This window comes from Euprymna scolopes, chromosome 29 (genome assembly GCF_053919585.1).
Source record: "Euprymna scolopes isolate OS-2025 chromosome 29, ASM5391958v1, whole genome shotgun sequence".
Classification (NCBI taxonomy): Eukaryota; Metazoa; Mollusca; class Cephalopoda; order Sepiida; family Sepiolidae; genus Euprymna; species Euprymna scolopes.
The window spans coordinates 68,068,403-68,087,416 of NC_136510.1; the positions used below are offsets into that span (position 1 = coordinate 68,068,403).

Below are 19,014 nucleotides of genomic sequence, written 5' to 3' on the forward strand. Positions count from 1 at the left end.
CATGTTTCCTGATCAGGATATACATGCGAATGTAAATTTGATATGTAAATTTGACGTTTCCTCCTTTGGGTGAAGCCTGTTCAACCCACCTAAGATGAATGTTGTTGGATAACTATTACCTCATGAGCTTTTGTCAGCTTAAAATCACAAGTAACAAGTTTGTGCTTTGTCACAATTTCTTCAAGTATTACTTTCACATAACTCAAAAGTTTTTTATCCTTTTCTCATCTTAATCGTTGAAGTTATCTTTTATCCTGGCATCCACCACATCATCGTGAACTCATTCTTTTGACAATGGGACAGCATTAAAATATCAAACAAGATGTTTAAAACATAAATCAACAAAAATAAAATTTAACTTAGAATTTTTATTTTATCAAATATTTTGTTTGTTTTTGAAGACTAAGAATTTTAAAATTAAAAAAAAAATTTTCATTGATATAAATCTTTCCATTGTTCATGTCCGAGACGCATTTTTTCAATTTTTGTCCGTAACCATTTTGGTTTGGTCATTGGGATGCGATAAATATTGGGATATTTTGGCTGTGGTGTTGGTCCAGTAAAAGGGCCATTTTTTTTTAGTTTTTCTTTCAACACTTCTTCCTGGATTTCTTTCACATCCTTGTATCGATCCAAATATCTGAAAAAAAAAAAAAAATAAAAAAAAATAAAACAAAAGAGATTCATTCTTTTAAATCAAAGAAGCTTTAAAATGAAACATAAAAAAGCCTGTGTGTTGTTTGAATAGACAAATTGATTATGTAGATTTTAATATATTTATTAGCTCGACACTGTTAGCTACATGGAAAATATTATAGTATTTAATGTTTTTGGTGGTGAAAATCGTTTTGTGATGAATATAAAATTATGGATGTGCGGTGCAACAATTAAAGGTGTTGATTAACAATCAGTTCTAAGTGACAGTTTCAACTTTTATTACAGACAATACCAATAGCATAATAATTCACACTTTTACTCAATCATGGCTAAGAGAATCAGAACAATCCAACTTTGTGGATTGAATGGATGGTTTTAATTTGAAATTTTGCATAGTTTTGACAATGTTTGAAGGTTACAATGGCTGAAACATTGAAATAACAACCAAGATTGGGATAATAGTCCATATAATCCAATTGAGACATTTTTCTTATTAAGATTTTTATCTGTTTTGAAACAGTTCTACAAAACTAATATTTATTTTTCAAGAGACATTTTTAAAACCATTTTAAAAATTTGTAAAAGATTTTGATTAAAACAATTTATTTTTTTGTTCTAACTTAAGATTATTTTTTAAATAAAATCAAATTTTCGCTGATAAAAATAATTGAGTTCAAGTTTGTGGATCTACAAATGCATGCTATACTTGGATTGAATGAGTAGATCGTTTAGTTTTACTCATTCAATCCTTTCAAATTGAACATCCTAACTTAGTGCAGCACAACATTGTTTTTGAACTATATAAATGTGTCGGTTTTACAAATATTTTAATGGTATATGATCTGATGAACTTGTTGCACTTGTGCCGCCTTGAGGTACATGTGCCCGACAAACCTGCTTAGCAACAAAATCACACCCCTTCACTATTGAGGTCCCTAAATGCCAGAAAGCTTTCTACTCTAATAGTTCCTTCTCTTGAATAGTTGGACTTTGGAATTCCCTACCTGCTACCTGCTTCCCTGACTGTACTGAATGTAAACCAATATTTTGTTAATCTTTCCTAAGCATGGTCACAAATAGTAGCCCCTTATGTTCAAGTGGTGATATGCCTTGTTAGAGATGAACATGAGTAAAAATAAAAACATATTTGATATTTTCATTTCATCAGCGATGACACGGTAGTCGCAAAACTATGTAATTTGTAATTGTAGTCTTCGAAACACTTGTACAATTATGAATTACTTAAGACTTACTTAGTCTTAGTTGATGGAATAAGAGCAAGCTACCCTTGTGGATTAAACAAAAGGGTTGTTTGAAATTCCATATCGATTTCAGAGTTAAAAAAATGCACCTGAAGAAGGTCTGAGGTTACATCGACTGAAATGTTGCGAAAGCACCCAAGATAAAAACAGTAATCTGAATAATTCAAATTGTCAATCCTTATCTCAACAATTCAGAAAAATACAATATATTTCATACAACAATAAAAATATATATTACAGAAATAATATAACATATATTATATATATATATATATATAGATTACTGATGGAAGAAAATGCTATCATTATTTGTATTACATGATATATGACATTATTATTCACAATAAAACAGGATGTAAGATGTGAGCTTTTTTGGATTGATACCAGGTATCCCCTAGAATGTCCAACAGAAGCCCTCCATTATATTGGGTGTTCCATACACTTTGATATTTATTCTTCATTACTCGAATACTTGTGGTACGATTCACTTTGCTTATTACTCACAGTTTTAAAGTTCAAAAGGAAAGAAGTTCAGGCGAGTGTAAAGAAAGTGATATCAGACACTCCATATTTCAATGACAAGTTTGTGACAACTTATACGCGTTCTTAATATGTGAATGGTTGTGAATTACCAAGAAGTTATGGCAAACCACCTTTAATGCTTATGATGCTCTCGGTTACATTAGAGTCAGAATCTTCTAAAATTCTTTATACTTCAGCATCCCTTGGATTTGTGTTCTGATGAAGATGAGAACTTGCATTTGTGTATATTCACTGTACATATTTTTCACTTGTTGTCTGTTGTCTTTTTCAAATTTGGTGTTTGATTTCGACAATGGCTGTAGTGACAATATGTAATCTTAATCACTGCTGTAACAAATGGAATTTCCTTGCCCCCCCCAAAAATCACATCACAAGCAACAATGACATTTGGCTTTCTCATTGAATAACATGCAAAATGGACAAACATTTCTTCCAATCAAATGCAAACAATCAATCCATTCAGTAGCAGATATCGACTGCCCTCCCCACTCATATTTCTAGAATATATATAGATATTAACCTCATTTGTGGTAGACCATACAGCTAACTTACTTGAAAATGGGTTGTTTTATTGTTGGAAATAAAAACCTGTTGACCAGACAACCTTTAAACTGGATATTAATTCTGTAAGATTTTGAGTGGTCTGATCTTCCAGCATGAGCCATTTAAATTTAAAAGGACTCAACTGATTAGGTGGTCTAACCCTGAGCCAAATATTTTTTCCACAAATTGTCTGCCTGAAGCATACATCTATGCACTTCATTAAACATGAAACATTTTTACAGATGCATTCATTGAGCCTAGTAGAACTGAGAGTTGGCGACCGAAGTGTAACTCCATTCTTCATTGGTTTTAAACACCTATGAATGTAGTTGATTGTCAAAACATTTTGTGCTTATATTTATATACATATTTATGTATGTACATGTATATCTCAAAAATTAGAAGTGAACAATAAACCTGTATTTTTGCAATGGTAAATACTCACCTGTTGAAAGCTTTTAAGTGAGGCCATCTTTTTTGTTCTGGAACATATTTTGCTGGCCAAATAAACTCAAACGATGGTTCTTGCATTTCTAAAAAAGAAAAGATTTCAAATCAGAATGAAATGACATGTGAACCATTGAGTTTCCTTTTGTATCAACAATCCATGATATTGAGCCTTCTGTTTAACAAGGAGTTAAATTATGTGTTCAATTGCAGAAATCATTTATTTGGAAAAGCAATTAACAAAAAGAACAGACATAAATCGGTTTTGTCAGGCATTTATGCCACATATTTGTCAATATTAAAACAATTTTTAGAGATTTACTGATATTTCAAGCATTTTCATTGGCTACTGATGGATATGGGAGGGAAAAATAATGGCGGACCTTTTTATTAAAATTAAAAAATATTTTAAACAGACAGATAAAGGGTGGGAAAAAGAAAAAAACTCTTGTCTCAAACAGAAGCTGTTGTAAAACGAGAGAGAGAGAGAGAGAGAGAGAGAGAGAGAGAGAGAGAGAGAGAGAGAGAGAGAGAGAGAGAGAATAAACCCAAACAGCAGTATTTCTGGTTTATTTATTTAATAGTATCATAATTTCAAAATTTCATCAGTAGCTCAATCAGTTAGAATGATGCACTAAAGGAAAGAGATTGTGAGTTCAAACCTTGCCTAGATCATAAGTATTTCTATTTTGCCCTGATCTTGTCCTTAAATAAACTTGCACATTTCAAATTACAATATTAAGTAGATTGTTTAGTTTTACTTTAGTTTAAATTAAATTTTGTGATTAAAAAAATTATAGGACATTCATAAAAAAGGAGAATGTTTACAAAAAGTGAAAGAAATGGTTATATGGTGATTATACTTTTTCATATAATAGAAATTAGTTTATGAGCCATTTCTTTAGTTATTGTTTTTTTTTTTTTCACTTTTCATGAAGTTAAAACCAATTTATCTTTACAAACAATTAAATGAAGCAGAAATTTAGTTTAATGAACAAAATTAGAAAACCTAAAACAATCATAATAAAATTTATTAATTTTCTGAGGATGGAGCATCCTGTAAAATGTCAGACATTCAGAAACTTCAATTGAGAGATCTTTTTATGATTCTAACCATTCTTTTAAGCACAATTGTTTGGATCTCTCTTGCACTTGGTTCACTGGGTATATTTACCAGGTAGGTTTTGAAATTCTTTGTCAAGAATCCGATTGCTCCTATAATTACTGGAATGATGGAGATCTTCCTAAAATTCCAATTTCTTTTCATGTTGTAGATAAGACACCTCGATATTTAGTTATCTCCTCAACTCTGTTTTAACTAACACTGACTTCAACTCGAGTAGCTACTCGATTATTTTTGTCTCACTGTCAGCTTTAACAGCTCTGTTTTCTAGGTAAGTAGTCATATTGATTGCATTGTCTGGTGGAATGTGTTGGAAAATAAATTGACTGAAAAAACTCTTCACTTACCCAGAATATCATGGAAAACCTGCGTGACACTATTATCCCATTCACATTGGAAAAATGCTAGTGAAGCAGGTGTTAGGTCATCTTCATGTTTTTGATAAAAGTTGAAATTTTTGAAGTTTCTTTCATCCAGCGATTTACTGAAAAAAATGAAAAGTAGGTTATGTTAATCTTGGAAAAGAAAAGGATTTTTTTTGCCATTTACCAAGTTTTATTATTTTTACATTCAACTCAAATTTAAGATTTTTTTCTATCAAATTTAATTAATCTATAAAGTACCATGTTTATAGGTATGTCTAACAACAACTGCTCTAACTTGACTAAAATTTGGGAAATAGACTTGATGCATAACATGAAGTACTTTATGAACAAACCCTTGTCTCATACTTAACAGGAGATTTGAAATTGGATGCTGACAGCTAAATTCCACCAGTCTTACACTTCTAGTTAGTTGGCGCATTTATTGCATTAATGAAAAAAAATCCATTTTTAAAGAACCTTTTATTTGTTTAATGAAAAGACCTTTAAGAATTGTTTGAAGGAAATGGATTTCTAATTCATTTCTTAAAGTTTTTTAAGTATCCAACATTTAGTATTTTTAAAAATAAGATTTTGAAATTTGAAATTTTATTATTATAGTATTCTTTGCTTGTATGTACAGCATAATTTATGTTGACACACCAGTTCCTGTTAGCTCACTGAAGTTAAGCAATGTTGAACCTGGTCAGTACTAAAATGGGTGACCATTTAGGAATTCCAGTATGTGTTCTCTGCTAATCCCAGCATTGTTTCCAATGGTTTAGCACTTCTTGCTACTGGACTCAAGCAGTGTCGAATCAGGAAATGTGTGATAGGGAATTACGCAACCTTTGCTTTACAATTACATTAATTAATAATTACAGGTGCAACTACCTTTACAAGGAGTATCCATTGTCTCTTGTGATTGAACGGCGGCATTGATTCTTTGCTCACTAAAGCAGAAAAACATGATGTTCATTAATCCCATAAGTGCTGAGGGAAAATTTTTGTTTCCAACAATTTTGGCCTCCTAAATTGTATATTTATTTAACAAGTTTATATGAATTTAGAACAGTTCATACAAAGTTTTTAATGTGAGGAAAATCCAACTCCTAAAAAAAAAAAAAAGCCACTGAATTGGACCCCCCCCCCCCACCTCAGGTTAGAAGGATAACTCTTTCACTGACGAAAGACAGAACAAATGAAGTATCGGAACAGATACTGTACTTTTAAATATGTTTTTGCACAAAATATAAAAATTTACATTTGGAAAAAATTAAGCCATCAAAAGTGTGGGGGATGGAGTCATTGGTCACCCTTGGTCAAAAATATCATCTCAATCACCACAATACCACATTTACTCCTGCAGACTAATTAAAATATTTCCAAATTGGCTTGAAATTTTAATTTTTTATAAATATGGTTATATATACAGAAATTAATTTGAATTGGGAATGGGAGAAAGAAAAGCAAAACCCGGTTAGTAAGACCTTTCTAACTTTTTCTAAATAATAGACAACCAACTGTTTTCCGAGTTGTTCAAAACTGAAACCAAGCAGCTCAATCTTAAATGGGAGTGGTATCTAAGTGGGAGAAAAAAAAATGAGGGATGGAGTTTATAGAATGAGTGTATCCTTCCTAGATAAATACACTTTCGGGAAAGGCAGAGAACAAAAAACTGAAAGTGAGGAATGGACATCTGAGAGGATTTCTATTATTAGAAGGGGGAGTGGACTCATTCACTTGACTAGCTAAGAGGCTAAACTTACCTGCAGGACTGGGGTCCGACAGGACCAAGAACTATGTGTGCCATATACTCATATTTGATTCCTTTTCATAGACACAAGCTTGCTAGTTTTATCTACCTTTCTTAAAAAAATGAGGAATGTAATTATTTCTATCACATCTAATCTTGACCTTCAGCCAATGCTTAAAGAAAGCCAATCAGATCCTGATCAACAAAACAATCAACCTCTTGCTCATCTCTTGATCGCGATGTTCACACCACCATTTACACTATGGCCAGGATTGCAAGAAACACCATTCATCTCTCCCTGTAGAATGTGGCTTGACATTGTTGATTACGTATAATATGTCTAGTGGCAGAGATTGCTTGCGATCAATATGAACATCACCTTATAGACATACCCGCAGAATTGTTAGAGTTTGCGATATTGAAAGAAAGTATGATTAGAAGCATGTTGCAATGAGGTCTCCCAGGTGAGTCCTCCATTTCAGAACTGTGTTGTATGGCACTGAAGGGCAAAACATCCTGAGCCAATGGTCAGGTTGGAAGAGAGCTCGTGATAACTCTTATTTGGTGACCAACTCCATTCAACAAAGCCGATCACTTTCTCTTACTCAATGAGTGGATCGTCAGCTGTGCCGTCAGTAATCCTTTGTGGAGTTCCTTTCTAAAATGCTAAGAAAAATCACTGAATTGAGGAAACATTTTAAGTACAGCTTGCCACTCTCTGAAGAACTCAACTTATGACGACTTTTAACTGAATTGTAGAGAATGAAGTTGGAAAGACGTTATCAACTGCAAGATTTTACACAAATTCCTCTGTCAAAGTTTGACTCTAGAAATCCAATCGCTCTGTGTCTATGACATGTCAAGTTGACTCTCCCCAAACCTCCTTTACACAGATGTCTTCAAACTTAATATTTTTCCATCCAAAAGAGGTGAGGACAGAAGGTGCTGGAGGACCTTTAGGTGGTTTAGCAGGTGAAGTAAATACGACTAGTCAGCAAAGGAAGAGAGGAAAGGCGTAAGTGATGCACAGCTCAACTCTACCCTTTAAGGAGAGTTTCGTTCAAAGCTAAGTTTAACTGATGCTTCTACCTTTGACTGACCAATTTCTCTGAACCAGAGCTAGAGGCCCAGTTCGAATTATATGCTGAGGATTCAAATCGGATCATCTCTATAGTAGAAAGAAGCCAGAAGACTGATGCCACTGCTCCAAACGCACAACTGCAGGCTGATTTACTTGCTGCAGATAATTTTGACCCATGATTGTTTCGTAATGCATAACCACTTCTGTCACCTTCTTGACATCTCAGAAGTACAACACAAAAATGGTAATGGCATTGACAAATGCAGAAACTCTAGCTTGTGCCCTGCCAGACAAAGCAATTTAGCATAGAACTGAATTTGCTTCTCGTTCCTTAGCTTTGGCAGTAGAAACTCCAACACAGGGATGTAGAGTAGAGATAATAGTTGGCAGCCCTGATAGACGAAACAGAAGATAATGAATGATTGCAAACATTTTCTATTTACCTGCTTCACTACCATTAGCGAGGGATACAGCATGGAGATCCATTTGCGGAAGTCCGGTTTAACACCAACAATCCTTAAAACAGATGCCAAGAAGTGATGGTTGACTGTTAAAAGCTTTGGACTGATCCAAGTCGATCAACGCAATCATTCATCTATTCTCTCTAAAATCATACAAATCAGATGCAAGTTGTTCTGGATCGCTCTCCTCTTCACAACAAAAGTCTGATTAATTCTTCGATAACAGCCTGCAATTGGACCTTCGCCAAAATCTTTAGCTCTGTGTTTAGTAGAGTTATGGACCCTTACTTGCCTAGTTCCTTCTCACCATACCTGTTCGGCTCCTTCAGCCACGTGATCACTCCCTTGGTTAATTTAGCTGAGATGGAGCCATGCTTAAACAAATTATTAAACACATCCATCAGTATCGGTACAAATATGTGCAACAGCTTCAAATGCAATTTGTAGGGTAGAGCATCAAGTCCCAACAATTTGTTGCAACTGACTTGCTTTAACATGTGCTCCATAACCCTGCCATTACAAGTTGATTGTAGCCTAACACTGTTTACGATTCCTTATGCAACATCAAACAGAAATACAAATAATCATTACTTACCATTTTGGCGATCTTCTTTCCTCACTAAAATCCAATTTCTTTTCTTGTTTATAGAGTATAAATATATATCGGTGAAAACTTGTGCCCTTCACAGGAAAAGGTTGTAAATAGTCACAAATTACATCCCCTTTGCCAATTTCACCATCAGGAATATTTCCTCTAAAAACGAAACAAAAAAAAAAAAAAGATTGTTAAAACTGCAGGACAAATCCAGCAAATTTGAGTACTTTTTGTTTACTCATTAAATTGATAAATATTCGTTTAAAGCTTTTTCTAACTTTAGCAATAAGTTTCAGAACCAGTTTAGAGCACAATTGAACCATGATATTTGACTTTTGCATTTTAAACTTTAATTAAAGCTATTATATAAAAATAATATTCTAAAATCAACAGTAGATTCTCTACAGTGCAATGTAGACTATAATTTATTGTGGACTAAGTCACTGGAGGGAGGCATGTGAAGCTTCCTCCCGATGCACTGCAGTTGGTCCCCAACTAGAACAGGCAATCAATTGATTTGATTGAAAAATGGGCGAGTTTCACTGGTTTCGCTGACAATAAAAGTATTGGAAATGTGGAACATTCATTGATCTTCATTCAATTCTGGGCAACGTTGGGTTTCTCTACTAGTATCGTATATATTTGGACATATTTAACTTTAGGAAATTTTAGGGAAAAAAATATTATTAAAGTTTCACTGTTGCAAACCCTTAAAACATAATAGTATCCAAGATGTATTTGAGACTCATACTGTTTTATAAGTTTAAAAACAATAGTTCTACAGTGGAGACAACTAGAAATATTCACTCAGCTTATGTCTGAATAAAAGAATATGCAGAAAATGGTTTGAAAAATTGAAAAATGGAAATTCTGTCTTTGAAGATGAAAACCGATCAGAATATCAAATTATGTTTGATGAAAAGCTCTTGTGGCACCACTTAAACAAAATCCTGCAATATCAGTTAAAGAATTCGCAATAGTGCTTTCCTCAACCGTTTGTCATTTTCAAAGTTTGGAAAGTAGGTGCTTCCTGAATCATCTGAAAAAGCCACCATAAATATCCAAGTTGAAATCTGCAGAGAAATTCATGAGGCATTCATTTTTCGAGTTTAGATATTTTTGACATTTTAACATATTTTATTTGATAGAATTAAAATATGGACAGAACTTATGGGATAATAAATTGCAAGAAATAAAAAAACAAAAAAAAAAAACACTAATTGCAAGCTGGAAAAGAAAACATAATGACTCACACAAACCAATGAAGATATTCTGACGTGTTATCTTGAAGATGTCCATCAGGTGATACAAGTACAAGTGTCCATAAAGTGTCTTTTTCTTCAGAAGGAATATCAAACTTTACGTAAGGAGGAACAGCAGCCTACAAGTTAAAAATAATACAATTTTTTTTTCAGAAAAACATTTTATTATTGCATGTTTAATGACTGGATTCTAAAGTATTTATTGAAATAGTGCAGTTAGCCACAAGGTCTATAGAATTCAACTTTAGGTCAACTATACTGCCAATTAGTTATATTTTTTGGACCTGTTATAACCAATATATTTTCTGGTTTTCACGGAAAATGGTATTTTCACTTAAACAAACCCATTGCCTATTTGCTATCTGTTAACAAAACATTTACCATTTTTCAAAGAGCATTCTTACAAAAACCTAACAATCTTGGCTCCAACTAGTTTATCTTTAAAAAAGAGGAAAATAACTCCTTATTCATTCTTTATGTTCTCATTTTTATGGGAAACTCACTTTTATTGATATACTACTAGGAAACTCAACGTTACTCAGGATCGAATGAGAATCACTATTACATACTTTTTCACTAAACTCATAGCACCTATTACTTGTTGTGCTTTACTGTCCATCTAATATACTTTGTATTTTACTGTCCTTAATAAAGTTGGAAAAGGCTGAAATGTTGGAAAACTCTCTGAAAGATACTGATTGGCGATAAATCTGATGTAACGGAGGTAAAATATTGTGAATTGTTCCAAAATCAAATTATGTTGACTCATTGGCTAAAATTGTTACAATTTTAAATAAATTTCAAATACAAGAGAACCCCAGGATAAGGCATTAAAAATTAGTAATAAAATACAGTACAGTATATAATACACATGTATATAATCAAATGATATTATAAATAACACCGTAAGGTGGGACAAATACTGTAAAATGTTTTTGACTCCTAATGGGGGTATGTGACAAATGGATTCGCCAATCATTTTTATAACCACTGGCTGTGCTAAACAACCAATGAAAACCTTTCAAAATTATAAAAATTGTCAAATTTTGGATTCAATCAGTTTGCCGTTAACTAAGCCATGGACCGCATTTGATTCTTGGCTGCCATCTTGATTACTTCCAATTACTGATCTGAACTACGCCACCATCTTGGTTACTGCCAATTACTTATCTGAACTACACCGCCATCTTTGTTACTGCCAACCACATTTGATTCTTGGCTGTCATCTTCATTACTGCCAATTAGTGATCTGAACTATGCCGCCATCTTTGTTCAACATAATGTCTCAAAACTTAACAAATACCATAACCAGGGGCTGGAAAAACATTGTATTCCACATCATAACCTAAAAAAAACGTATCCAGGAGTTCTACTGAATGACATCTGTTTTATTGCTTTGGAGAATATTTACCCACGATTACTTTTACGTTAAGAAGACAAAGAGTATTTATCGTTTTAAAAAGAAATTTGTTTTAAATAAAAGAGAAACATATTTGCTTTGATTTAAATAGCATTTAGCTGACAATGACAATCTTAGAGAAGAAAGATTAATTTTTTCTTAATAGCATTAATCCTGACACACATTTATTATTCCCAAAATATAGCATTATTATTTACAGTAATCTATATAGATTGATGTAGAAAACAATGAAATGTCTATGAGGTCTTGTTAGTAATGCATCAGTTTACATGCTAGCATGATTACAGTTATATCGGTCATGCTTTTGAAAGGTTAAATAAGTATAATAAAAAAAAAACTGCCAACAAATATATTTTTTAATGTCAAAACATTTTCATTTTAACATAGCCTCATGATAAATAATTTTTTGTTATGTATGTGTGTGTCTCTTTCTCTTTGACAGTCACAATTTTTGTAAATATAAAAAATATATTAAGGAATTTGTCTCATTCCGATATTGAAATATCCCAACTTCTTTTAGAAATAGAAAATAATACCAAATAAATTCCCAACAAATAAAGTGGACGGCATGACTGGAAATTGAAACTGAAACCTTGAGATCTTTAGTCTGATGTTCTCCGAACTGAGCTTTTTAGATTTTCTTATAAATAGATCTAAAAACATTACTTTAACAAAATATTTATAGTTTTGATGTGATGTCATAAATTTATGATTTACGTCATGCTTCAAAACATTAATTCATATAGACATTGAATACTCTCTGTTTACTATGTGTGCTTGCCGATTTGGCATTTATAGGCACTTAATTGCCTTCAATTCTTGTGTTAATTACCGGTGGCTTTGGGGTAAGATGCTAACCTATGAAATCAAGAATAACATTGTGACTGAATTCGAATCTCCTGACCAGCAGTAATCACTTCCTACACTGATGATTGTATAAGCATGAAACACTTGTGTGTATACGTATAAAAATAATTCTTAAAAATTCTTTAAAAATATTATATATATATATATATATATATATATATATATATATATATATATATAGAGTATCAACATATAGTCTTTAAATAAATTTTTATAAATATTATATAATTCTAAAAAATGATCCTTATGAGTTGATCTATCAGTCTAGCAAAAATATGCTCTCTCCAGTAGCATATTTTTGCTAGTCATTTATTGTTATATGTTCCTATTCACTTGCCTCCACATGAGAGAAACATTTTTAGTTTTCAATCATCATAATCTATCATCATAAACAAAAGAATCATCATAATCTATCATGATAAACAAAACAATCATCATAATCTATCATCATAAACAGTCATCATAATCTATCATCATAAACAGTCATCATAATCTATCATCATAAACAGTCATCATAATCTATCATCATAAACAGTCATCATAATCTATTATCATAAACAAAACAATCATCATAATCTATCATCATAAACAGTCATCATAATCTATCATCATAAACAGTCATCATAATCTATCATCATAAACAGTCATCATAATCTATCATCATAAACAGTCATCATAATCTATCATCATAAACAGTCATCATAATCTATTATCATAAACAGTCATCATAATCTATCATCATAAACAGTCATCATAATCTATCATCATAAACAGTCATCATAATCTATCATCATAAACAGTCATCATAATCTATCATCATAATCTATCATCATAAACAGTCATCATAATCTATCATCATAACCAAAACAATCATCATAATCTATCATCATAAACAGTCATCATAATCTATCATCATAAACAAAAATCATAATCTATCATCATAAACAAAACAATCATCATAATCTATCATCATAAACAGTCATCATAATCTATCATCATAAACAGTCATCATAATCTATCATCATAAACAAAACAATCATCATAATCTATCATCATAAACAGTCATCATAATCTATCATCATAAACAGTCATCATAATCTATCATCATAAACAGTCATCATAATCTATCATCATAAACAGTCATCATAATCTATTATCATAAACAAAACAATCATCATAATCTATCATCATAAACAGTCATCATAATCAATCATCATAAACAGTCATCATAATCTATCATCATAAACAGTCATCATAATCTATTATCATAAACAAAACAATCATCATAATCTATCATCATAATCTATCATCATAAACAGTCATCATAATCTATCATCATAAACAAAACAATCATCATAATCTATAATCATAAACAGCCATTATAATCTATCATCATAAACAGTCATCATAATCTATCATCATAAACAGTCATCATAATCTATTATCATAAACAAAACAATCATCATAATCTATCATCATAAACAAAAGAATCATCATAATCTATCATCATAAACAGTCATAATCTATCATCATAAACAGTCATCATAATCTATTATCATAAACAGTCATCATAATCTATCATCATAAACAGTCATCATAATCTATCATCATAAACAGTCATCATAATCTATCATCATAAACAGTCATCATAATCGATCATCATAAACAGTCATCATAATCTATCATCATAAACAAAAATCATAATCTATCATCATAAACAAAAATCATAATCTATCATCATAAACGAAACAATCATCATAATCTATCATCATAAACAGTCATCATAATCTATCATCATAAACATTCATCATAATCTATCATCATAAACAAAAATCATAATCTATCATCATAAACAAAAATCATAATCTATCATCATAAACAAAAATCATAATCTATCATCATAAACAAAAATCATCATAATCTATCATCATAAACAAAACAATCATCATAATCTATCATCATAAACAAAAATCATAATCTATCATCATAAACAAAAATCATAATCTATCATCATAAAAAAAAATCATAATCTATCATCATAAACAAAAATCATCATAATCATCATAAACAGTCATCATAATCTATCATCATAAGCAAAAAATTATCATAATCTATTATCATAAACAAAACAATCATCATAATCTATCATCATAAACAAAAAATTATAATAATTTATCACCATAAACAAAAAATTATCATAATCTATTATCATAAACAAAACAATCATCATAATCTATCATCATAAACAGTCATCATAATCTAACATCATAAACAAAACATTATCATAATCTATCATAAACAAAACAATCATCATAATCTATCATCATAAACAAAACAATCATCATAATCTATCATCATAAACAGTCATCATAAACAAAAAATTATCATAATATATCATCATAAACAAAAAATTATCATAATCTATCATCATAAACAAAACAATCATCATAATCTATCATCATAAACAAAACAATCATCATAATCTATCATCATAAGCAAAACAATCATCATAATCTATCATCATAAACAGTCATCATAATCTATCATCATAAACAGTCATCATAATCTATCATCATAAACAAAAATCATAATCTATCATCATAAACAGTCATCATAATCTATTATCATAAACAAAACAATCATCATAATCTATCATCATAATCTATCATCATAAACAGTCATCATAATCTATCATCATAAACAGTCATCATAATCTATCATCATAAACAAAACAATCATCATAATCTATAATCATAAACAGCCATTATAATCTATCATCATAAACAGTCATCATAATCTATCATCATAAACAGTCATCATAATCTATTATCATAAACAAAACAATCATCATAATCTATCATCATAAACAGTCATCATAATCTATCATCATAAACAAAAGAATCATCATAATCTATCATCATAAACAGTCATAATCTATCATCATAAACAGTCATCATAATCTATCATCATAAACAAAACAATCATCATAATCTATCATCATAAACAGTCATCATAATCGATCATCATAAACAGTCATCATAATCTATCATCATAAACAGTCATCATAATCTATCATCATAAACAAAAATCATAATCTATCATCATAAACAAAAATCATAATCTATCATCATAAACGAAACAATCATCATAATCTATCATCATAAACAGTCATCATAATCTATCATCGTAAACATTCATCATAATCTATCATCATAAACAAAAATCATAATCTATCATCATAAACAAAAATCATAATCTATCATCATAAACAAAAATCATAATCTATCATCATAAACAAAAATAATCATAATCTATCATCATAAACAAAACAATCATCATAATCTATCATCATAAACAAAAATCATAATCTATCATCATAAACAAAAATCATAATCTATCATCATAAACAAAAATCATAATCTATCATCGTAAACAAAAATCATCATAATCATCATAAACAGTCATCATAATCTATCATCATAAGCAAAAAATTATCATAATCTATTATCATAAACAAAACAATCATCATAATCTATCATCATAAACAGTCATCATAATCTAACATCATAAACAAAACATTATCATAATCTATCATAAACAAAACAATCATCATAATCTATCATCATAAACAAAACAATCATCATAATCTATCATCATAAACAGTCATCATAAACAAAAAATTATCATAATCTATCATCATAAACAAAAAATCATCATAATCTATCATCATAAACAAAACAATCATCATAATCTATCATCATAAACAAAACAATCATCATAATCTATCATCATAAACAAAACAATCATCATAATCTATCATCATAAACAAAACAATCATCATAATCTATCATCATAAACAAAAAATTATCATAATATATCATCATAAACAAAGAATTATCATAATCTATCATCATAAACAAAACAATCATCATAATCTATCATCATAAACAAAACAATCATCATAATCTATCATCCTAAACAAAACAATTATCATAATCTATCATCATAAACAAAAAATTATCATAATCTATCATCATAAACAAAAAATCATCATAATCTATCATCATAAACAAAACAATCATCATAATCTAACATCATAAACAAAAAATCATCATAATCTATCATCATAAACAAAAAATCATCAGTTTCCAAGAAAAACAAAAATTTCTTTCATACATTGTCCACAGCAAAAAGCTTCATTTTTTACTTTTCTTTTCTCAAATAGACACATGATGAGAACGTCATTTTTCGCTGTTTAATACCCTTTAATTTACTGATTATATTGATATTGTTAAGGAGTTATTTTTCTGTAAAAACAATAAAAATTCCACCAGACCCTCATGATATATATATATATATATATATATATATATATTTGTTGGGGTCTTGTGGAATTTTTGAAAAATGACATTCTTATTATGTATTACATATGTATATTTACTACCTATACTAAGGACTTGGTAATCTTCATTATTTATAAAAGATGCTTCAATTAGAAAGTTGCTAAACATTCACGCCAACTATTCTCATTTGCGCTTTATTAGCTGCTAACATATTTACTGTTTATTTATTATTTCACTTTACTAGTTAATTATCTTTTTAGAATAAACCATATAGCATTTTATTCTATTTCAAACTAAGGTTAAGTATTAACGGCAATTAATTTTGTTTAAAAGATGTTATTTTAGATTTATAACTATAGCAGCAGAATTTAGATTCAAATTTAATATCTGGTTTAATTATTTAAGTCTCTATTTCTTTTTATATATATACATATATATAATAGCTATACAGATCAGTAGTGACTAGAATATAATAAAGTCCTTTTAGCTTTAAATGGAAAAGGATGCTAATTAAAGGCGTCTTTTTTTTACATTTGAAACCGACGGTACCGATGTTGTTCTGATATTCTCTAATATATATCAGATTGACTGGAACATTCATGCTAAGTTTTATTAGTTTATGTTTGACACACATTAGGACGTGTAAAATTAAAGACAGATTTAAATTTCCAGTTAGAGTATGTTTTTTATTTGCATAAAGACAAATCTACTTATCAGACAACAAAGAAAATACATGAAGTTTACGGTGGAGATGCCTTAGCTGACAGAACTGTATTAAAATAGTTCACAAATTTTAGATCTGGAAATTTTTAGCTAAATTTATAAAATTTTAGGAATAAGGTAGACTACTCTTCAATTCAAATATGAGTTATTCCCCCTGATATTTCAGTAAACACCTAATGTACCTATTTACTATGCCTCCCCACGAGACCGAGTTAGACACCAGGGTCGTTTTTTAACGTGGAGAAAAGGTACAAAAATAAAAATTGTCTCAGTCGTGAAGGATTTCTCCTCCACTGAAAGAGAACAAGAAATAGAAGTGCAGCAATGCTGCACTGCAGCATCTGAAGAACAGATGGTATTTATTTGCTCCCCCACCGAGCAAATTAGGCACAAGGCCGATTTTTAATGTGAGGAGTTAAGGGAGGGAGAAGGGAAAAAGGGGACCAGCTCCCGAGAGGTGGGAAATGGGAGCTGGTTAAAGGTCAGGCATGTGGGGTTGCCCCCACATCTGGTCATTGCTAGTCATAGCTAGTCATAGCTTGCAGTATCTGCCGGCACAGATACTACACTTTGATCTGGACCAAAAGGCCAAAGAAACAGTTGAATGTAAGTTAAGTAACTTTTTTACATAATTTTTTACATAAATTGTAGTGAAGTACATTATTATATTGCCAATATGGTCCAACAATAACAAATAAAAATTGAACAGAAGCAAAGTTTGATTTGTTAGCTTCTATTTGTGTCCAACTATCTTAAAGAAAAAGTTTGGATAAAATCTGAAAAAATGTATATGAATGAAAAAAGCTGAATACCAAAACAATATAATGGATACTAAATGTCTTCACAAATGCAATTATTGTAATCGCGAATCTCATAATTCATGAATTTAGTTGGTTTTGTGAATATTTTTATCCCTTTGTTCTTCCCTTATTAAAATAATAATTGTTATTTTTGTTCTTCATTTATCTCTCTCCATTAACAACCACGAGTGTGAACAAAATAAAACTTACAAATAAATATATATCTGAGCCACAAAATAATGGTAAGTGGGGGGGGGGCAAACCTCATTAAAAAATGGTAGGTGGTTATCTAGAAAATATTTAAAAAAAAAAGTACAGAAAAATCTGCGCTTCCGCTTCTTCAGAACAAAAATCAATTTTCATTAAAAACCTACTACTTAATTTTTACGTCAATTTCAACTAAAATCAATGTTATCTACTTAATAGACATGTCGCAATTATTTAAATATTATTGCATTATTACATAAAACATGTACTTTCAAGCGTTCATAATCTATTAAGATGCCATTATTTTTGAAATGTAACATGACTAAGGAAAGTAATTCATAGTTTGGAATATTAAATTTTTTTTTTTCAAAAACTATTTTCATTAATAATTAATTTTCTACTCTCATTTTTCGTAATTTTTGGATATTTTACTAATTTCGACATGACAATTAAGTAGACAACATTGGTTTTAATTGAAATTCAATATTATAATATGTTATCTACTCAATTATCATGTCGAAATTAGTAAAATATTACTACATTATTACATAAAACATGTACT

General features: G+C 30.2%; 1 protein-coding gene across 1 annotated transcript in view; it reads right to left on the reverse strand.

Moving 5' to 3' along the window:
* Nucleotides 1–348: 348 nt before the first annotated feature.
* LOC145252693 (large ribosomal subunit protein mL38-like) overlaps nt 349–19,014 on the reverse strand; it is a 30,796-nt gene continuing 12,130 nt past the window's right edge. Inside the window, exons 4-8 of the mRNA XM_080112513.1 lie at nt 10,084–10,211; nt 8,831–8,989; nt 4,923–5,059; nt 3,451–3,538; nt 349–640 (exon numbers count right to left, since the gene is read on the reverse strand). Coding sequence (XP_079968639.1) covers nt 433–640; nt 3,451–3,538; nt 4,923–5,059; nt 8,831–8,989; nt 10,084–10,211 — 720 coding nt within the window. The 3' untranslated portion in view covers nt 349–432. The remainder of the gene's footprint in view (nt 641–3,450; nt 3,539–4,922; nt 5,060–8,830; nt 8,990–10,083; nt 10,212–19,014) is intronic.